The sequence below is a fragment of the Onychostoma macrolepis genome, chromosome 10 (assembly GCF_012432095.1).
Source record: "Onychostoma macrolepis isolate SWU-2019 chromosome 10, ASM1243209v1, whole genome shotgun sequence".
NCBI lineage: Eukaryota > Metazoa > Chordata > Actinopteri > Cypriniformes > Cyprinidae > Onychostoma > Onychostoma macrolepis.
The window spans coordinates 22,847,114-22,870,808 of NC_081164.1; the positions used below are offsets into that span (position 1 = coordinate 22,847,114).

At 35.1% G+C, this 23,695-nt stretch overlaps 1 protein-coding gene across 1 annotated transcript in view; it reads left to right on the top strand.

Moving 5' to 3' along the window:
• ttc28 (tetratricopeptide repeat domain 28) overlaps window positions 1-23,695 on the top strand; it is a 289,805-nt gene that overhangs the window by 255,000 nt on the left and 11,110 nt on the right. The window contains exons 9-14 of the mRNA XM_058789645.1: window positions 2,528-2,637; window positions 8,776-8,905; window positions 10,210-10,427; window position 12,411; window positions 13,809-13,986; window positions 20,454-20,594. Coding sequence (XP_058645628.1) covers window positions 2,528-2,637; window positions 8,776-8,905; window positions 10,210-10,427; window position 12,411; window positions 13,809-13,986; window positions 20,454-20,594 — 778 coding nt within the window. The remainder of the gene's footprint in view (window positions 1-2,527; window positions 2,638-8,775; window positions 8,906-10,209; window positions 10,428-12,410; window positions 12,412-13,808; window positions 13,987-20,453; window positions 20,595-23,695) is intronic.

Sequence of the window (23,695 nt, forward strand, 5' to 3'; positions counted from 1 at the left end):
TGTTTGTAAAAACGGCATTAAAAGATTAATAGAGACAGATAGATAGACAGATAGACATTTCTGTTTTTGCAATTATCATTTATATATGCATATTTTTCAACATTTATGTTTGTATTTTATTTATATCTACATTTTATTTTATATTTCTATTTATTTATTTTGTATACATACATTTTTTTAACATTTTTATTTATGTGTATGTATTTTTATTTCATTTTTAATTTTTATATCTATTTTATTTTGCGTATATTTTTATGTGTTCATGCATATTTCTTATTTTAGATTTTTTTACTTCATTGATGTATTTAGATGTATTTTCTTTCTTTTTATTTTATTTTTCTTTTGCCACACATATTTTTATTTGTAAAACCTTTATTAAATGGTTGTTGCGTTCAATTCAATGCGACACTTTGGCTTTTAGAAATAATTTGCACAGAAGTTTGTAGCTTGCGTTTCAAAAGTGAGCCCTAGTATGTGAAACATATTATATAACATGCAACGATCATCTCAGATATAAAAAGTTATTTCACATTTTTAATCAGTCAGATGCAACTTTTGGCAGTCTAATGAAATAATGAGCCAAAAAAGAGATAATAAAAATCACAGTTGATATTGCCGTCCATTTAGCACACTGTGGGATACAGTATTTCACATAAATTACATTTCGAATAACTTACTGTTCCTATACTGTTGCTGCAGTATGTAGAATGTATTCTGTGTACAGTATGCAAATCTTCTGTGTATATCACCTCCTATAATATACAGCCAGAGAAATAGCGTATTCCGCAATGCAATATGCTTGACATGACCTTTGATTATTTCATTATCTGACTGCCAAACAGTGTGCATACTACATACTACTTCCTGTCAGAAATAATGAGAGCGTTGTTTTCAAAGATTAAGGTCGTACTAGTGTAAAATAACACTGTTTACCAATTAGAGACATGCTTTCATATGTATGCATGTATAATTCAGACCGATGTACCGTAGTGCGGTCGTGTAGATGGTGTGTTTTACCGTACGTTTCTTTTGTTTTGAGTTTGAACTTCACTGAGACAGAGGAATCAAAGTGGGATTGAAACGGTGATTAAAGTCTGTGTTGAATGAGAAAAATCATTTCTGAGGCTTTTCTTTAGATCAGTGCCTGATGAGACCTAAATACCAGCACGTCCCGACAGCCGTGTCAAAGATTGATGATGAAAAACATGAAAACAGAGAGAATTAAGAGAAAGGAGGAAGAAAAGACAAGGGAATGTTTTGGAGCCTGTTATTTTAGGATGATTAATTTCAGAGAGCTGCAAATATGAATTTAAATACAAGACATACTAGAGCTGTTTTCAACCGATTTCAACCACTTCTGGCTTTAATGTGCTGAGAGTTTTGATTATTAAAGGAATAGTTCAGGCAAAAAAATTCATGCGGTTCCAAACCTATATGATTTTCTTTCTTCCAGAGAAAAGTGAAGAAATCAAAGAATATAAAGAATATTTAAAATGTAATTTATTCCCATTTAAACAAATATTCGGCTTAATATTTTTCTGGAAACCATGATTAATTTTTCAGGAGTCTTTGATGAATAGTAAGTTCAAAAGAACAGCATTTATTTGAAAACTTTTGTAACATTATAAAAGTCTGTGCTTTCACTTTTGAACAATTTAATGCATCCTCACTGAATGAAAGTATTAATTTCTTTCAAAAAATGTCTCTGACCCCAAACTTTTAAACAGTATTTAGTAGAGTAAAATTAAAATGTGTTTTCACTAAAAAAGACCAAAAGAAAAAGAAAAAAAAGAGACAAAAATTTAAGTTGTTATTCTCTGAAAATTTCAAATGTCATTTGTGTTCATATATATTCAAGTTTATTTTGTAACCAAACACAGTATGTTTGTTTTATCAACTACTTTAATGGCATTTTTATGACAATTTTTGTCAAATCAATGTTGTTAAAATTAGCTAAAACTAATACTAAAACCTGAAAATATTTGCCATGTTGAACTTCCAGTGACCAGTATGAGAGATTGAGAGCGATAACACCAAATTTAACACACCTGCTCCCCACTCACACTTGAGACCTTGTAACACTAACGAGTCACATGACACCAGGGAGAGAAAATGGCTAATTGAGCCCAATTTGGACATTTTCACTTAGGGGTGCACTCACTTTTGTGGCCAGCAGTTTAGACATTAATGGCTGTGTGTTGAGTTATTTTGAGGGGACAGCAAATTTACACTGTTATACAAGCTGTACACTCACTACTTTACATTGTAGCAAAGTGTCATTTCTTCAGTGTTGTCACATGAAAAGATATAATAAAATATTTACAAAAATGTGAGGGGTGTACTCACTTCTGTGAGATACTGTATTGCCTCAAAGCGAAGAAACATAAACTAAAAGCTATAAAATTCAGATATTGATGTATTAAAACAAGTGGAGTAGATCAATAAATGGTAATTTTCATGTGAAGTATTGATTGAAAACTCTTCCTGGAAAGCATTTATCTGTAAATCTGTGTGTTTTGTGACTCAGGTCTGCGTCTCGCGGAGCAGCTGGGCCGTCGGGAGGATGAGGCCAAGATCCGACACCGTCTGGGGCTCTCGCTGTGGGCCAGCGGCAATCTGGAGGAATCCCAGCACCAGGTACCGTCCGCTCACACACACACACATACATACACATACACACACACAGACAGAGCCAATTTCCTGCAGTCTCCGCACAGATGCACAGGATGCTCATGAACGCTCTTCTTGACAGAGCTCCACTGTCTCTGCTTCTTCTAATGATGTGCCTGTAGGCGGACGTGTGTGTTTTGTGTGTGTGTGTGTGTGTGTGTGTGTGTGTGTGTTTTTGATGTTTGCGGACTTGTCATCACCATCGGACTCTTCACTTGTGACTTCATCATTCTGTGAGGCAAACAAAGAGTCCGAATCTGATGTTCAGGGAGTCGAGCTGCACAAACACACACCCTCTGCATTTAGGCCCTAATTGATTCAGGCCTGTCAGCCCAAACGAGACCCTCGTCATCAGCAAACACTCCAGCTCAGGGTTTGTTTGAGGAATCGCTGCTCCGCTCCGCACCGCTGAGGATTTGGATGTAGCTTTGAGGAGGAATATTACAGTTAACTAAATCTACTAAAAGCATAAAAGAACTTTAATGAAATAAACTTTAAGTGAAATAAAATATTTAAAAATGACATTTTTTTATTATATTTTTATTGTAATGTTTAAAATGTCAGATGAATATTTCTTATTTTAGTTTAAATGAATGTACTAAAATAACTGATGTTATATTATATTATAATTTTATTACAATATTTAAAATAGTTTTGATAAAATCAGTTGTATTCATTTAATAATTAGTATTAATAATATTAATTTCAATTTTATTATTACTATTTAATTTCAGTTAGTTACCAGATAAATATTTTTCATTTTAATTTAGTTTAGATTGATGTACTAAAATAACTAAAACTTAAATAAAAATGATTTAAAAATTTAATAGACATATTTAAAAATAAAAAAAAAGACACAAACACAGCAAAATTCTAATCTAAAATCTAATTCTAAATACTATTAAAAATCTAATAGTATCTCAGTGATTCTAAATTAACAGAGCAGGAATCATATTAGCAAATTCTATTCAAAGAGTCACTCAAAGCTGCAGGGTGTGATTTCTTTGAAACTAGCAGCATCAAAATGACCTGTAAAGACAATTATTGTTTCTCACAGTTTCGCCTTAAAAGCATGATTGATTGAGTCAGAAATGGACATGTTGAAGCGCTCCAACAAACATAGCTTTGTTTTGAAAGCACAGCAGTGTTTACACTCCACTTGAACTGCATTTTTACAGTTGAGTGATTCACAAATTATTGCTAAATGGTTGAACTAAATCATTAGGAAAACAGAAATGAACCTGAAAGCATCAGAAATACCCAAGAGAGTTTAGTTTAAATGTCTGTTTGAATATTGTATATTAAATTTAGTCATCTAGCATTTAATAATATTCTAGGGATGTATGATATGTATGAGCTGGTTTTTATATACACTATTGTTTAAAACCACTTTGGTCAGTAATATTTGTTTTTTCTTTTTTAAAGAAATTAACACTTTTATTCAGCAAAGATGCATTAAATTGATCAAAAGTGACATTAAAGACATTTATATTGTTTCAAAAGGTTTCTATTTCAAATACATGCTGCTCTTTTCAAAGTATTTCAAAGTATCCTGAAAAATAAATGATATCACGGTTTCCACAAAAATATGAAGCAGCACAACTGTTTTCAACATTGATAATAATAATAAATGTTTCTTGAGCAGCAAATCAGCATATTAGAATGACTTCTGAAGGATCATGTGACCCTGAAGACTAGAGTAATGATGCTGAAAATTCAGCTGCGCATCACAGCAATGAATTACATTTGAACATATATTCACATAGAAAACCGTTATTCTAAATTGTAATTATAATGCTGTTTTTTAGATCAAATAAATGCAGCCTTGGTGAGCAGAAGAGTTTTTTTTCAAAAACATTAAAAAATCGCACCGACCCCAAACTTTTGAATGCTTGTAAATATCGGTTAGTGTTGGATATTTATTTATTCTAGTTTTTTTTTTATATTTTAATTATCTAGCACTAATTTAAAAGGACAGTGGTAGATTACTGAAAAGATTAACTCTTTAAAATCTCATAAATCTGTATTTGATGCCTCATAGGTGAGTGCTGCTACATGTGAAACTAATATATAATGTTTTTTGATGGAAAATATATTAGAAAAAAATAAACATGCTCATAAAGGTATAAAAAAAGCCCCACAGGAAGATAATTTCTGCCTGCAAACATTGAGCAGTAATAAAAAGTGTATTTCTGATCTGAATTAGACATCGCTGTTTATTTTCCTGAAATGTTTTAGGCTTGCTTTGTGGACCAAACTTTTCAATCAATAACATAAAACCAGCCTGAGGTGTATTGAACCTCTAAGATTATTTTTTGAGCTCAAATTTTATTTGATTTCTTTTATGATTTCTGGAGGTCGTCGTCGTCTCAGACGGTGACAGTGATTGTAGTCGTCTCTGTAATCGTCTGCTCGGATCACATTTCATCATGGCCGTCTGGGGAGGAAGGCTCTAGATTGTTCTTCTCCCTCTGTAAATTGCAGAGCGAGTCTCACGTCTCGGGTACGGCGACGTGCGGGTCTCCGGCGCGGAGAAGGATGTTGATCACATATGTGCCGAACGTCTACAGGGAGACGGAAGATTAGAGGATAATGTGTTTAGATCATCGTACAGCCAGTCTTGTCAATTAGGCAGCTGAGCCATTGGGGAGGGACGTGCTTTTAGTTCAGTCTGAAAGAGCGAGAAACCGTCAGACTGGAGTCTCACACGCCTCTGGTGGCAGCTGTCAATCAAACAGACACGCCACGTGCTACACGATCATATCAGAGACGTTCAGATGGGTGCCGCTTTTGTTAAGATGTCCAGATGTTTGTGCACAACACTATCTCACAAGGAAACATCGCTTTTGTGACATTTTTCCTTTGCACCACCAAAAAATGTTTTAAATTTCTCTTGGCTCAGTAAATGGAAAAAGCGTAAAAATATGAGTGATGTTTGCCAATGCAGAACTCGATGCCACAGTGCTAGGGTGTTTTAAATGGTTGCTAGGTTGTTGTTAAAGTATTTTCAGTGTTTGTTTTTTTTTACTGTGCTGTCTCTGCATATTGCTCAGATCCTCAGGTCATCCAAGATGTAAATGAGTTTGCTTCTTCATCAGATTTGGAGAAATATCACCAATGGATGCTTTGCAGTGAATGGGTGCCGTCAGAATAAGAGTCCAAACAGCTGATAAAAACACCTCAATAATCCACAAGTAATCCACACCGAGAAGCCAAAGGCTGCGTGTTTGGAAGAAACAAATTCATCAAGACGTTTTTAACTTTAAACCATTGCTTCTGGCTAAAATAAGAGTCCATAATCCATAAAATCTCCTGTTGTCCTCTCACATTTTTGTTTAGAGCTATTTTGGACTATTTTGGCTTGTAAACGTTGCTTGATCTGAGCATATTTGTCTCTTGATTAAGGCAAGATGACTTTTTCACTGGTGAAAGCAATATTATGGATAAAGGACTTGTATTTTAACTGAAAGTGATGGTTTGAAGCTAAAAACATCTTAATTATGGGTTTGTTTTACAAACACGCAGCTTTTGTCTTCACAAGACATTAATTGATGGACTGGAGTGGTGTGGATTAGTTGTGGATGATTGTGATGTTTTTATCAGCTGTTTGGACTCTCATTCTGACGGCACCCATTCACTGCAGAGGAGCCATTGGTGAGCAAGTGATACAATGCTACATTTCTCCAAATCTCTTCTGATGAAGAAACAAATCATCTACATCTTCTATGGGCGTGAGGGTGTCAGCAAATGCTCATTTTTGGTCAAACTATTCCATTATCTTCCAAATGACATACTAAAGCTTTAAGTATGTACACACTCTTGTGAATGTGCATTTGTGTTTGCGTTTGCAGAGTGTTTCAGGCCGTAGAGTGGAGAAAAAGAAAAAACACACGAGTCAGCTGATAGTACGGCATGTGTTTGTGTGTGTGTGTGTTGTAAGTGTAGTAATAGTAGCTTTTCATGGCCTTCCTCCCTGGTGACTCAGTTTGGTGTGTGTGTGATGTATAGACAGTTCTGGAGCACTGCAGATTGCAGATGGAGTGTGTGTGTGTGTGTGTGTGTGCGCACGCTGATGCATTCCGCTCTTAATTGATTGCAGGCTGGCCGTGCTGTATGCTGATGAAGGGCTCTCTGCAGCCGAACCCCTGAGAAACGCTGCATTCCACGGCACAAACACACACACACGTGCTCAGACACACAAACACACATCTCGAAAACACATAAATACTCACACATGCAACATCAGGCAGCACTGGGGGCGCTAGACTACAAGCTACTCCTCATATGAAGCAGGACGGCTTGACAACTACAGTCCAGCTGCCCTTTTAAAACACATTCAACAGTATTTTTGACTAGTTTAGCAGTAAAAATATCTAAATATTCTTTAAACAAGACACGTTTGCTTGGAGCAGATTGCATAAGATATTAATATTAATAATTCTCTTTCTAAATGTGTTTTCCTTGTTTTAAGTGTAATTAAATTTAACCTTACTAAATTTAGGTAGATATATATTAGCCAGTGGGGTAAGAAAAGAAAACAATAATAATTTGTAGATATATTTTATTAAAACAAGTTATTACTTTTATGCAGTTTTAAGCGTGTATGTTTGCTTGTGATGTTAATTTCTGTTGCTTTGGGAATATTTACATATTTTATGGGAAAATAAAAAGTTAAAATGGCTTGCTAGAACTACATTGAGCTATTTAATGGGACAATATCTTGATTAATGTATAAATATTAGCTGATGTGGTTTCATTCTGCAGTTTTTCTGGCATAGAGACACCTAAATTCCAGTGACTGCATTAACTTTAAACAACTTAAAAATCTAGAAAACGCAATAATTTAGCTGAAAACACAGGGACAAAAAACATTTGCTAAATACTTAGATTAAAAAAAGAAGACATTGTTGATTTTTGACATTGTTTATTTAATCATATATTTGGTCTGTCAGTTATATATTTGATAAGTGAGTCATTTATTTGATCAGGGAATAGTTTATTTAATCATTGAATCGTGTATTTGATCTGAAATGTATTAAATCATATTTCATTTATTGAATCGTTTATTTGATTAGTGAATCGTATATTTAGTTTATTTATTTTTTGTTTGATTAGTGAATCATATATTTAGTTTATTTATTGTTGATTTAATTAGTGAATCATTTATCTGAACGGTGAATCATTTATTTAATCATTGTATTTGATCATATATTTCATTTATTATTATATATTTAGTTTATTTATTGTTTATTTGATTAGTATATCATATATTTCTCATTTATTTTATTATGTAATCGCTTACTTCATCAGTGAATTGTTTATCCATTGAATCATACATTTGATCCATAAATCATATGTAAATCTGCATTTACTGTACATGAACCATGCTAGTGAATCAACTGACTAAAATGCATTTTGTAGCTCATAACTGCAGTGTTTGCTGCTAGAAAAGCTACATTGAAAGCGTTTCTGTTACACTACTGAAAAACGTAAAGTTATAGCATCGCTACTTCAGCGCTGCATGCTGGTTTTCTCCCTGACAGCGTCAGCAAGTCTGTCAGACATGCGGTGGCAGCGTCACAGACAGCCGTACGCCGACGCTGTCTTTCCCTCCGCGGCTGTGAACGAGAGCTTATCATTAGCCAGAAATACCACGTCACTCATACCACACACAAACTCGCACTTTCGATTGTTAAATGAGAACCAGACCGGCCGGCAAAAACACTGCGACTTACAGTCTCTGTGATTCAGACTTCATTTATTTCCACTGCAAACACAACTGTGGAGACGTTCAAGTGCTTAGATTGGTTTTATGTTGCTCAAAGGCTCATGTGACAGATAAGCGTTTCATCTCGGCTTGCTGTGATTTGATTAAAGGCAACAAGAAAATAAGCTTAGAAAGAAGCTGGTGTTTTAGGTGTGGAGGGCTGCTGCCCTCCGCTGTCCGCGTCTGAGCGCTGCATCCAAACACGCTGCTCTCATTAGGCGTCATGTTTCTCTGTAGCGTGATAACACTCATGCCAGTGTTTCTGTGTCAGGGCAGGTCAGTGCTTTATTGTTAACACATGTGTGAGTAATGCACAAAATCTTGTTTTTGCCTCACAGCTGTACCGTGCGTCGGCTCTGTTCGAGACCATTCGTCATGAAGCGCAGCACAGCACCGACTACAAGCTCTCCCTGTTCGACCTGCAGACCTCCTCGTACCAGGCTCTCCAGAGGGTCCTCGTCAGCCTCGGTATAAATATTCTCCTCCTATTTCTTCCTGTTTATATCATGCATTATCCATCCGGAGCACAGAACAGCTTATCTGTGTATGTAAGGATTAATGTACAGTCCTTACAGCCAAGGAAAGCGTTTGTCGCTCTGCAGGGGTTTGTTTTGCAATAGTGACCAGCTGAGTGGACGTTAAACTGCTTGTTATGTGGCTACACTGCAAAATGTGACTTCTTAATGAAGTCTTTTTGGACTTGTTTACTAGTTAAAATCTAAAAATCTTTGAAACAAGATATATTTATTTATTAGTGCATTTTGTTTATACTGCACTGGCTTGTGGAAATGTGAAAAATATATTATGCAATGTTGCTTCTGAAGCAAGCTGATGTTTTTTGAGGACTTTTTGATAAAAAGAAAAACAAAACTCATTAAATTAGGAGTTTTTGATCTGTACTCGCCAGTAAATCAATAAATGGGCATGACATGCACTACCATTCAAATGTTTGTGGTTGGTGAGATTTAATGTTTTGAAAGCAGTCTCTTATGCTATTGTGAAACATTTTTTATAATTAAAATGAGCTGTTTTCTATTTGAATGCACTTTAAAATGTAATTTATTCCTGTGATGCAAGGCTGAATTTTCAGCATCATTCCTCCAGTCTTCAGTGTCACACCATCCTTCAGAAATCATTCTAATGTGCTGATTTTCTGCTCAATAAATAGTTATTATTATAAATATATATATAAAAAAAAACAGTTGTGCTGTTCCATATTTTTGTGGAAACTGATCAATTTTTAGATCAAACAGAACAATTATTCAAATAATCGCGTTTGTTTGAAATATAAATCTTTTATAACATTATAAAGGCTTTTCTGTCAAGTTTAAGCATTTTAATGTGTCCTTTCTGAAAAAAGGATTAATTTCCTACTGAAAAAGTCTTACAAACACAAACTTTTGAATGGTAGTGTATATATTGATCTGGGTTTTCCCCTTTTTCCATATAATTAATGTATACACAGACTGTCAAGATCCAAAAAGCATCATAAAAACACAATAAAAGTAGCTCCTTTGCTAGTTTTCTGAAGTTATACGATAGCTTTATGTGATGAACAGACCAAAATGAAGTAACGCTCCACCAGTTGAGCACATACTGTAAGGTTTATTTTTGTCATTATGGTGACCTGTGGTAGAAATCACTGCTTTCTGTGGCCTGCAGTTCATTGCATATGCATAAAAAGCTCAAAGATCTCTGGAAATGAAGTTAGAAATGCTTGGATGTGTTCATGGGTTTATGAAGACCAGCGCTGACCTCTGACCTCCGCTCAGGTCACCATGATGAAGCTCTGGCCGTGGCGGAGCGCGGACGCACTCGGGCCTTTGCCGACCTGCTGGTGGAGAGACAGACGGGCCAGCAGGACTCTGACCCCTACACGCCCGTGACCGTGGAGCACATCCTGGACACTGTGAACGGGCAGCGGGCGCTGGTGCTCTACTTCTCTCTGGCGGCAGGATACCTGTACAGCTGGCTCCTGGCCCCGGCTCCGGTAAGACACTCCCGTTCAAACCTCACAAAGCGTTGTTAAATGAACTCCCAACATGCCCTTGCACAAGCCCAAATACCAAGTAACATTCTGCATAACTTTAAAAAAGAAGATGAAGGGCCCTATGAGGTATGTTTTCTTTCTCCAAGATTCAAGCTTTTCCTTTTTCATTTTTCTGTATTCCGTTTTTGTTGTTGCTGTTGTATTTAATTATTCTGTTCAATTGTAGCGATCGAAAAACATGTCTGATAGAAATCATGAAACATTTAAAATTTAACAACAATTTATTACAAGTGTAACAAATTATATTTTAGGGCCCTATGAAATCTTTCCCCCCTTTAAAATCTTCGAATTCTCTTTCTTTTTCTTCTTTTTTCTTAAGTTTTCATTTTTCAATAACATTTTAGTAATCATAAAGCATGTGTAATTAATTAAAATGATAAAACTTTCGTAATTTAACAACAATTTATTTAAAGATGTTTGAAAAAAGTAAAGTTTTGGTCCTATGAAATCAGTTAAATTTTTTCTGAAATTCCTTTATTTTTCCTCCAAATTCTGTATTTTCTGTTTAAATTTTTTCTTTTTCCAGTTACATTTTAGTAAACAAAAAGCATGTCTTAAACAGTTTAACAACAATTTATTAAAAGGTGTATATATATATATATATATATATATATGGGAAAACATTTCATAGGGCCCATATATATATATATATATATGTATGTGTGTGTGTGTATATATGTGTGTATAATTTTTTGTTTTTTTGTAACTTTTTTTTTCTTTTCTTTTTAAGGGCCCTATGAAATCTTTATTTTTTTCCCCAAATTCAGTTTATTTATATATATATATATATATATATATATATATATATATATATATATATATTAATATTATTATTATTATTATTATTTATTTATTTATTTTCTGAATTCTCTTTCTTTTTCTTCATTTTTAATTTTTCAATTACATTTTAGTAATCATAAAGCATGTCTAATTAATTAAAATGATAACACTTAAATGATTTACTAACAATTTATTTAAAAATGTTCAAAAACCATGTCTAATCAGTTTAATTCACAAAACTTTAACAATGTAATATCTGTAAAATCTGATTTATTTATCCAAACTTGGCCAAATTCTGTGGCATTCTGCATCATAGAGTAAATTCCATTTTTAGAACTGGATTCTATGATTCTCTTCACGTTTTCCATTGAAATCGTAGGATCCTAAACACAGATTAAAGACTAAGAGTGCAGTAGTGTGTGGAGTGTGTGTGTGGGGTGATGGAGGTGTCAGACAGACACAGCACACATCTGAACAGTTCATCAGAGCCCGATCCGGAGACACGCTGAGACGCTGTCTGTCTGTTTGAACACAGACCAACACCACCACTCACATTTACACTAACAGATCAATAAGACACACCCTGATCTGCGAAACTGATGCTTTTCTCATGATGTAAAGGTACATTTCTGTACCATTTTATGCATTTTATTTGACAAAGTGCATCTAGAAGTGTTAATAAATTGCATTAAACCATCTCAAGCTAAACTAGATGAGTATGATTTTTTTTTTTTTACATTTAAAAAAAAAATCTTATTTTAAAAGTTAATTAAAAAAATATACTGTTTTAAAAGCTATCAAACATTGATGTCATCTATTTTAAGCCATTTACTCAAAAGGCATCTGTTATACGCCCAAACACACCATAAGTTTGGTTGAACCACATCCTACAACAGAAACAATTATTTGATCAAATCTGGAGTTGCTTCAATGGCAGGGATACACACACACACACACACACACACGCGCACATGCTCAGTTGATCGGTGTGTTTGTCGCTGTCGTATTCCTCACACCTTCTGTTCCCCGAGGCTTCATTGTGCCGCCTGCTGTTTGGTGAAGCTGGTAAAAAGCTGTGAATTAACGCAAAGCGGCAGTACCACCTGCCTCCATAATCCCACCCTCACAACCACACACACTAAGGGTGTTACCGTTTTACAGTTTTTATTTTAATGCTGTTTTATATATAAAAGTAATAACTTGTTTTAATAAAATATATCTACAAATTATTATTGTTTTCTTTTCTTACCCCACTGGCAAATATATATCTACCTAAATTTAGTAAGGTTAAATTTAATTAAACTTAAAACAAGGAAAACACATTTAGAAAGAGAATTATTAATATTAATATAAATGCTGTTTTATTATTTAAATTTCAGTTCAGTTTTAACAATGTTTAGAATTTTTACGGATATGAATATATTTAATAATATTATGGTATATTCAGTTGTTTATATTTGTAATATATTTTTATATTTGTGATGTATTTGTTCTTTAAGGTTAATGTATTTATGTACATTTTACATTTTATATTTTTAAAGCTTTATTTAAATTTTTATATATACAGTTTTACCTCATAAAAGTTTATATTACATTTACATTTTATTGATTTTATTTTGTTTTAAATATATAACAATATAGCAAAAAGTGTGTGTGTTTGATTTTATTATATTACATTTTATAATTTAAATATGTATTTTTATATATTTTTATTTTGTTTTTTCCCATAAAAATTTTACATTTTCAAATTTTGTATATTTTTATGGTTATAGTTTTTGTTTATTTTTCATAGTTATATTTAGGATAAATATTAAGCCAACAATTCTGATTTTATTTTATTTATTTGCTTGTTTGTTTATTTATTTATATTTATTTATTATGTACTTTTGTATATATATATTTATGCAACATACTTTTAGTTTCAGATTTTTATTTTTATTTTTTTCATAAAAGTGTCTGACTCATGTCAATTTTGAAAATATTTTGAAATGAATAATTTTCGTCTTAGTTTTAGTATACCAAGATACCTTGGACATGCACTCACACACGACTGCACACATCTTCATCTCTCTGGACTTGAAGCTCATTTATTTATTCCAGCATAGGCGTCTGTAACAGAAAGACAAGCTCATGCAATCAAACAGACATACAGTATGTCTGAAAACGGGGAGTGCTTTTGCTCATTTACAATATTCACAACTAGATTTCAGCCTCTCACAGGAGAGCACTGACCTTGCTCGTGACTCTTGTGTGGCTCTATACGTTATTCTAACTTCATTATTACGCAAAGCACGTGCGTTATGTCTGAAGCACTGATGCTCTCAGGAGTTTGAGAGCTTTCGGTCCGGTCTGAGCTCTGCTGGATGATCGTCTTTTACATCTGACCTTTAAGTTTGATCATTTTAAGACTGAACTACTTTACCATTTGTGAAATCAAAAAGCTCTTATAGTGCACTGCTTTTATAAAACATCATCAGCAGCAATATTCACCATTAATCACCATTGATATCATCTCTCTCTGCTCTGCTCTTCATCTCACAGGTATCCTGAAGTTTCATGAGGTGTATCTGGGCGAGGGTGCGTCGGATGTCAGTACGTCAGACTTCCAGGAGGGTGGTGGCGGGTCTGTGCCCGCGGGTGGTGGCTGTGGAGGCTCGTCTCTGGAGCAGCACATCAGTAATGCACGGGAAGCTCTGGGTGTGGACTCATACTACAGCAGGTGAATGCTTCAATCACACAGCCTCCATACAACATGATCACACACACACCACAGCTAAATTCTGTTGTCAGTTCACCTTTTATGTTCCACTTTATATTCCATTCATTTATTAAATATTTTTTAAATCAATATTTTTTTAATCATTTTATTTATGTAATCTGGTGATGTAATCTAGGGCATTGCTAGGTTGTTGCTAAGGTGTTCTGGACTTTGCTAGGTTGTTGCTAGGGTGTACTGGATGTTAGGGTGTTGCTAGGGTGTACTAGATGTTTGTTAGGCCCTCGCTAGATAATTTCAAGGGTGTACTGGATGTTAGAGTGTTGCTAGGTGGTTGCTATGGTGTTCCTAATGTTTGTTAGGGTGTTGCTAGGTAATTTCAAGGGTGCATTGAATGTTAGAGCATTGATAGGTGGTTGCTATGGTGTTCCTAGTGTTTGTTAGGGTGTTGCTAGGTGATTTCATGCATATACTGGATGTTAGAGCATTGCTAAGTGGATGCTATGGTGTTCTTAATGTTTGTTATGGTATTGCTAGTGTGTTGCTAGGTGATTTCAAGGGTGTACTGGATGTTAGGGTGTTGCTAGGGCATACTTTTTGTTAGGTTATTGTTAAGTGGTTGCTATGGTGTTCTGAGCTTTGCTAGGTTGTTGCTAGGGTGTACTGCTAGGTGAATGCTAGGGTTTTCTGGATGTTTAAGCATTGATAGTTGCTAGCGTGTACTAGATGTTTGTTAGGTTGTCACTAGGTGGTTGCTAAGGTGTACTAGATATTTGTTTGGGCATTGTTAAGAGGTTGCTAGGGTTTTATGGATGTTTGATAGGGTGTAATAATGTTACAGTGTTGCTAGGTGGGTTCTAGGGTGTACTGGATGTTAGAACGTTGCTAGGTGGTTGCTATGGTGTTCCTAATGTTTGTTAGGGCGGTGCTAGGTAATTTCAAGGGTGCACTGAATGTTAGAGCATTGATAGGTGGTTGCTATGGTGTTCCTAGTGTTTGTTAGGGTGTTGCTAGGTGATTTCAAGCATGTACTGGATGATAGAACATTGCTAGGTGGATTCTATGGTGTTCTTAATGTTTGTTATGGTATTGCTAATGTATTGCTAGGTGATTTCAAGGGTGTACTGAATGTTAGAGCATTGCTAGGAGGTTGCTATGGTGTTCTTACTGTTTGTTAGGGTGTTGCTAAGTGGTTTCTAGGGTGTTCTGGATGTTAGAGCATTGTTAGGTGGTTCCTAGGGTGTTATGGTGTTGCTAGGTGGTTGCTCATTATTAAAAAAATATTTAAAAATAGTATTGTATTTGTTATGATAGATATTTTGAGATAATATTTGTGATGTTTAAACTTTGCAAATATATGTTCGCAAAACATCAAAATAATGTTACTCCCTTTGATCAAAATAAAAGTAAATGAACTAAGCAGCATCTTGTTAAATTTCTCTATTTCTGTTTGTTTTATGATTTTACAAAATACGGACGACTATGTTGAAAGGCGAGATTTAAGAATATGCTTTTCCCAATAAAATATTACAGTAGAAGTGCCGCAGAGCGCAGCTGTGCTCGTGTTAGTGTGAATGTCTGCATCCTCCTAAATATATCCTGATGGATGCGGTCCTTGAGTGCAGTGGGGTGGAGTGTGCACATGTGCGCATTCATGCCCTGCAGGAAGCACATCTCAGCGCTCAGCGATGCTGTCATATGCCGCGGCGGGGCTGGAGGCCACAGCGCACTGATCTCTGGCTCTGTGGCACTAACCGGGTGGCAGCTGAGGAGTTACTCACCTCTTGCATGGAGGAAGCACTGCTGGTGTTGAGTTCACTCTGACATGTAATTAGGTGAAGACGCTGGCAGGTTTGGAGGAGCAGAATGCAGAGAGAAGGATGGTAGAACGTCAGAAGCTCTTGGTGTGAATTAAGCAGCAGCCTGAAACAAAGGCCATTATTGTACGCGCGTGGAAAGCCGCCGGTGCCAGCGCATTAGTCACTAGAGGTGTGATGGCTTCTCCCAGCGAGCTCTGCGCTCATCCCTGCCCATTAAAGGATAATTTAGCGCTTGACTGAGGGGCTGCGAGCAATCTTTTCCACTTGGTTGGGTGCAATATGCCACCTTTGAAGACCCCATTCATTGTGCAGAAAGAAAGAGGCACGAACAGGAATTGTGATACCCGCGACCGGCTGCAATATGAGCGATTATGGCTCGTTTAGCGAGACCTCTTGCACCCTTTAGTTAAGACGGATCCGTGTGAGTTGACTGGGGTGCCACTCGTGAGATTCATTAGAATAGCTCTGTGATTAATGCACGGATTGTTCACGTGACTGGTGTTTGCCCATGCAAAACCCACCGCCATGAAGGGTGGTTGCCAGGACTTTACTGTATAGTTACTAGATGCAAATGAGCCCATGCCCAAGTGTTATATTCTGGTCTCTAGATATAATGGATATGATAGCCTGTTTTCACCTCTGAGTAGAAAATTAATTATGAGATAAGGTTTAATACAAAAAATTAGTCATATTGTAAGACATATAGTCATATGGATATATATAGAGTCATATTTAGAGTCGCACTGTGATATAAAAAGATATAACAGGAAAAATGTAATGTCATATTTTGAGATATATAAAGTCATAATTCAAGATGTGTAAAGATATACTTTGAGATGCATTGTAAAATCATGAGATGTAAAGTCAGAATTTGTCATATTGTGAGATATATGGTAATATTATGAGATAAATGGTCATATTTCAAGATATATGAAGTCATATTGTGAGATATATGGTAATATTATGAGCTATATAAGCACTTTTCACAAAAACAAACGTGTGTGTGTGTGTGTGAGAGACCCTGGACCACAAAACCAGTCATAAGGGTCCATTTTAAAAATTTTAAATCAAAATAAATAAGCTTTCCATTGATTTTTGATTTTTTTTAGGATAGGACAATATTTGGCTGAGATACAGCTATTTGAAAATCTGGAATCTGAGGGTGCAAAAATATCTCAATACTGAGAAAATCGCCTTTACAGTCCAAATGAAGTTCTTGGCAATGCATATTACTAATAAAAACTGAAGTTTTGATATATTTACAGTAGGAAATTTATCAAATATCTTCATGGAACATGATCTTTACTTAATATCCTAATGATTTTTGTCATAAAAGAAAAAACAATAGTTTTGACCCATACAATGTATTGTTGGCTATTGCTACAAATATACCCGTGCTACTTAAGACTGGTTAATATACAGTCATAATCTGAAACATAAAGTAAGATATTTTTAAGGTATAAAATCATATTATGATATATATAGTAAGTTATGGGTAAGATATATTTTAACATTATGAGACATATAATGTGATATGAAGTCATGTGAGATATATAGTAATATTATGTGATATACTGTATAGTAATATTATGATATATTAAGTCCTAATTTATGAAAGGAACTCTGAAGCAGGTGAAAATCATATTTCAAGATATATAAAGTCATATTTTGAGATATACAAAGTCACAATGTAAGGTATATTGTAACATTATGAGATACATGAAGTCATAATGTAAGGTATATAGTAACATTATGAGATATATTAATTCGTAATGTGAAATATGAAGTGATTTGCCAGTTTCATCATCCAGCAGGTGAAAATCGTAAGCCCTATTATCCTCTCTTCAGGAAGACACATGATTTGAGGAATCATTTATGTCTGTGGAACAAGTGGTACAGGATGACTTGCACATTAACGATGGATGTGCTTGAGAGTTTGATCATATCACTAACCCTCAGTATGAGCGGTAGTAACAATGATAGATGACCCAGTAAACACCACTAATTAGGGCATTTCACACCACAGTGTCTCGTGCTTTCCCAGGTCCATTTGAGTTTGTTTGCTTGCCATATAAGTCTGAGTTATGGTTCATAAACCAATTCGGCCTAATTTGCAGAAATAAACTGCTGTTGATGATTTATAATTTGCATATTATAGACTAATGCATTCTTATTGCTGCTTGTTTCAGCAGAAACGGCTTTCAAACGCATCCGCAGCAGACAGCGGGTTCAATTTTAGACGGCTGGTAAACAGCTTCCGCCTGTGCTCACGGTGTTCCTCCGGAGGCGTAATCAAACTCAGACCCAGTGTGAACAACCTTAGTTAACCTACCTGATCAGGTTAGAGAGCCGCTCACTATAGGAAGGTTTTCCTTTCAGAGCATGCTCGCATATCTCCGCCTGCCACGCGTGGCCCACGGCGCTGTCTCCACATCTGAGCCATCTTCATTTCCAATGCACGCTTCCCAAACAGATCCGCCCGCGGCCGCATCCACAACAGCTCAGGTGCAGGAGCGCATACGGACAGGTCGCAGATGCAAGCGTTTGCCCCACGACTGGGTCGAAGTCTGTCACTTTAAGCACAAATATATGAAGAGCAGATCTCATTCTCTGGCTCCTCCGGTGCTTTTCATTTCTGGTTGGCAACAAAATGAGATTATTCCCATCCTACAGGGTTGTACCCTGACAAAGAATTAAATTAACATTTCAACAGGATTGGGGACGGAGGGAGTGCAACGGGCACTGGAACATGTTTGCGGAGATAAAGAATGCAAAATGAGAAGAATGTTGGTGCTTTTTGGAACTATTTTGGAATAGTTCAGAAATCTAGGGAAGAGGATTAGAAGACGTTCCATTTCATTCTCAAACAAACGCACGCTAATGAGCTATTCAGATGTCTGTAGAGCATTCAGTATATAGTCAATGTAATAAGTCATATTGTGAGATAAATAGTAATATTATGAGATAGAAGTAATATTTTGAGATGTTTAAGTCATTGTGAAATACAGTCATATTTTGAGATATGAAATAAATGTGAGATAAGAAGTCATAATATATGTATTCATAGGAATATGAGATATTTAAAGTAATATATTAACGAAAGTCATTTTGAGATATTAAATCATATTGTGACTTAATTTTGTCATGTTGTAAAATATATATATTTATAACATATTTTGTCATATTGTGACATATATAAAGTAATATTTTGAGATATGAAGTCATATGATTTTTTATTCATCGGGATATGAGATATTTAAAGTTATAGTTTGAGACAAAGGCATATTGTGAGATACATAGTAATATTATGCAATACATGATCCTGTTCTGAGAAATATTAAGTCAATGTGAGATTAGTCATATTATGAGATATATAGTAATGTTATGAGATATAGTCATATTTTGAGAAATATTATGTAAATGTGAGATATCAAGTAGTATGAGATATATAGTAATATTATGAGATGTATATAGTATTATGAGATATAACGTCATAGAAATAAAGCCATGTTGTGAGATATATAATAATATTATGCAATATATAGTCAAGATGTGAGATATAATGCCATATGATGTTGTAATATGAGATATATAGTTATATTTTGAGATACATTAAGTGATTGTGAGATGTGCAGTAATATTATGCTGTATATTCATATTTTGAGATGTATTAAGTCATATGAGATGTGAAGTCTTAATCTGAGATGTATAAAGTCATAATGTAAAAAGTCAGATGACATTATGCATACAGTAATATGAGATACATAAAGTAAAATTTCGAGATATAAGGAAGAGGATAAGCAGACGTTCTCTTTCATTCTCAGAGCAAAGTGCTTAAACAAACACACGCTAACGAGCTATTCAGACGTCTGTAGAGCATTCTAATCTCTTCGTATCGACATGTTTTAATGCCATCTGATAATGCGTTCTAAATAATCAGCGGAACATCTGCGTCGTGCATTAGGTGCAAATGAAGAGCGTTTTGTGTGCAATTGAGGTGAGGTAGATCAAACCTTATTAACCCAATAGAGGAATTCAAGTGTGTTGTCTCAGATGAGTCAGATTGCTGGAGAGATCTGTTGTTTCATTAAAGCTAATCAGAGAAATTTGCTCACGTGTTCTCCAGACGCAGAGAGACTCGTGTGAGTAATTATCTGTGATTGTGGCTGCCGTTGTGCTCGAGTTGTTTGGTCGTTTGTAAAATTGTTTCTGTTATTTTGCACTGCATCTCAATGGACGCCGGGAATGAAAAGTCAACAAACATGTGCTTGTCTGGATATAAAAGCGAGTGTGTTTGACAGCGGTATTGAGAAGTGGGAGCGTTTCATCGCTCAGATGTTGTGCTTTCATCGCTGAAGAACTTAATTGAGTTAACAGTTATGTTTCTTTGAAATGTTGTGTCAGAGAAATAAAAAATCAAGTATTTCAGGGTGTTGTTTTATAATTGACTACATTCTTTGGCAGAAGTGATGTTTCTAGTTATTATTGTCGTTTTACATCGTGAAATTATTTTTACATCAAAAAAGCAATAAAGCCGAGTTCCTCTGCAGTAATTGTACCATGTTTTGTGCCCAACAGCTTCCCTCAACTGTGGTAAAAGCAGTGTAACACATGTTGCTTGAATAAATCACATTATGTTTGGTGTTTCAGAGCCTGTTCCAGCAGCGAGACGGAGAGCGAAGCTGGAGACCTTTTGGACCAGCAGTTTGAAGAACTCAATAATAAACTCAACTCAGTGACCGACCCGACCGGCTTCTTGAGGATGGTTTCCAGAAACAACCTCTTCAACAGGTCAGACACACAACAATCTCTTAAATATCGTTAAGATCTTTCTGTGTTTTTGAGACCTAAAAAGTGTTCTTTTTAGTATAATGAAAGTAAAACGAGGTCAAAATGACAAATAAACACCATAAAATGGGTTAAAATGACTCCCTTGCTTTATTCTACTGTTATTGTGTAGCATCATAACACGCCAGAGAATCTGAAACTTTTCTCGGTACATTTGGAAATAATTTTTTCATGTTCTAGATGTTATTTGTTCATATTTAACCAAAATGAACCATTTGATATGAACCATTTGATATTAACCTAAGAAGAGAAAGCAGATAAAAACCCAATCAAACACTTTAGCAATTAGTAAACATGCTCATATTGGATCTATTTTTCTTTTTGTCCACTGGCAAAAACAATAAGCCATTTAGTATTAATCTAAAGAAAGAGAAACCACTTAAATAGTGGTGGTAAGAAAAACCCAATCAAACACCAAATAATTAAGCAATTGTTTATTAATTGCTTCATTATTTGGTGTTTGATTGGGTTTTTCTTCACTATTTAAGTGCTCATAATGGATCAAAATTATATTTCTCAGTCCATTGGCAAAAAATAAATAAATAAATAAAAAGCATTTTTCTTTTCCTAGATCTAGTTCTGTTTTATATTCACCAAAATAAACCATTTGGTATTAATCTAAAGAAAGAGAAACCACTCAAATAGTAGAGAAAAACCCAATCAAACACTAAATCATTAAGCAATTAGTAAACATTTTGCTGGTAATGGATCTAAACTCTGCCGGTGGGAAAGAGCAGCTCAGACGGATGATAATTAGGGAGCCGGTACGGAGGGATAGTTCAGCATTCAGTCGAGTCCTTCACATCCTGATTCATTACGAGAGAAAGAGAGATGGTTATTAGCACTGAAAGAGGGGGAGGGAGGAAGAAACGACAGCTAGGACAGGAACAGGAGACGAGGTTGTGCCGTGCGTTGTTAAAGACGGGGTCAGAGCGGCCATCATTAGAGCTCTGCTCCTCATTAAGAGCTCTCAGCGCCGCACATCTCTCTATATTCATTAAAACAAAGAGCTGTCCCCGAGCGTCGTTCACTCCTCATCCGCCCTAATGAGCACGTGCCACCACGTTAAACTAACAACTCAGTCAAAAACGAGGATTCTGGCATCGTTCACTCACCCTCAAACCTGTTTGACTTTCTTCGAGTATCCTGCTCTTTTAAGTATAGTGAACGTGAAGCTGCAGAATGACAAGTAAACATCATTAAAGTGTCTTCCAGGTGCTTAAAAATGTCTTATTCACTATATTTGGATTGGAGTGAAGAACAGACCCAAATTTAAACGTTTATACAGTGAAAATCCACACAAGGTTTCATGAGACGAGTAGGGATCAAATAATTCATTAAAAAGATCCAACACAAAACAATGATTCAGAAAGGAATCCGATATTAATGAATTCTTTTGAAACGGATCTGTTGGCTCGTTCATAAGAGTTCATGAGACAAGTAGTGATCAAATGATTCATTAAAAAGATCCAATGCAAAACAATATTTCATTTACCAATTCGGTATTTATGAATTCATTTGAGATGGATGTTTTCAATGAATCGTTTGATCCAGGTTGCAAAATCAGTGAACAAATATTTATTTATTCCTGATATTTATTCCTGATTGCTTCATAAGAGTTGGAATATAGTGCATTTATCTGCTATTTTAGTATTTGTTAATATTTAGAATTAGATTTTATTTTTATAGTTTCAGTTTAGCAATTTCAGTTCTTATTTTTAGGGTTCCCCCCATTTTATTTCAGCTTTATTTCAATTAAAGAAAGTGATTCTAATAGTTTTGTTATCTTAACTTTAAGCAAGCTTATTTTTAGTGTTACATTTTTCAGAGAATTTTTTTTTTTTTTTCAGTTAAAGAAAACTATTTTTAACACTGGTTTAAATTTTGAACCAACATTTATTTTTATATTTTCCGTTTTTATTTTAATTTTAGTTATTTTGTTATGTGTTTTTGTCATTTTTCTTTTTCTTTTTTTTTTTTTTTTTTGTTATTGTTGTAATTTTAGTACTTTACTTAACCTTGTTTTATTTCAGTTAGTTTATTTCAAGTTTTGTTAGTTTTATTTTTTATTTTTTTAACTATTTTATTTTATTTCAGCTTTGTTACAGTTAGTGAAAGCAACTTTAATACACTAGTCTCTACTATTTTTATGGTGTATTTTATCCTTTTTTGCTCCACACAGGATTGGAACGATATAACCTCAGAATTGTAATTTTGAGGTGAATTGCTTCCTTAATCCGCCTTGTTCTCACACAAATGTTCCTCCACGCAAACCGATCACTGATGCTCATCAGGGCCATCCTTAGGGCGGTGTAACTGGGGCCCCGCAGCGAATGGACCGAGCCCCCCGCTCCCTACCTCGCACCGGGCCCCGTGTCAGCCAGGGATGGCCCTGATGCTCATTAAGCACTGACGAGGCTTACGCCAGTTTGATCAGCCAGTTAACCTCCAAACGGAGGCCAGAGTTTGGGAGAGGCCGAGTCTCTTGTGTGTCTCTTTAAAGGCATGTAATGATAGAGCTCCGTGACAGGAAGTGGGAAGGAAGTTGTCTGCGGAGCTCTTCGGTTTCCATAGCGATGGCGATTAGACCTGGAGTATGTGGAGTCGTTACACCTACACAGATTCTTTAATAACGAGGTGTTTTGATGTCATCTGTTGTAAGGTGTGGTGTGGCTTCTGTCTTTGTTTCAAGAGATCCACAGTGGCGTGTTTCTGCAGGACACAAAACTGATTAAAGCAATAAAGCGCTCGAAGCTGTGCATTACAGTGATTTCACCACGGTAAAGGGCTTACCCATGGTAAAATCTCCAACACACGGCTATATTATAGCTATGGCTATATGATAAACGACACTAATGATCAATAAATGATTATACTTTATAAGATAGTAATCACAATAAACAGTTCCTCTGTCAAGAATAATTAATGTTATATTGTAAACATAATAATAATAATAATAATAATAATAATAAAAACAAAAATAAATACATTTTATTAATTAAATAATAAATTATAATAATAATAATAATAAAAATATTATTGTT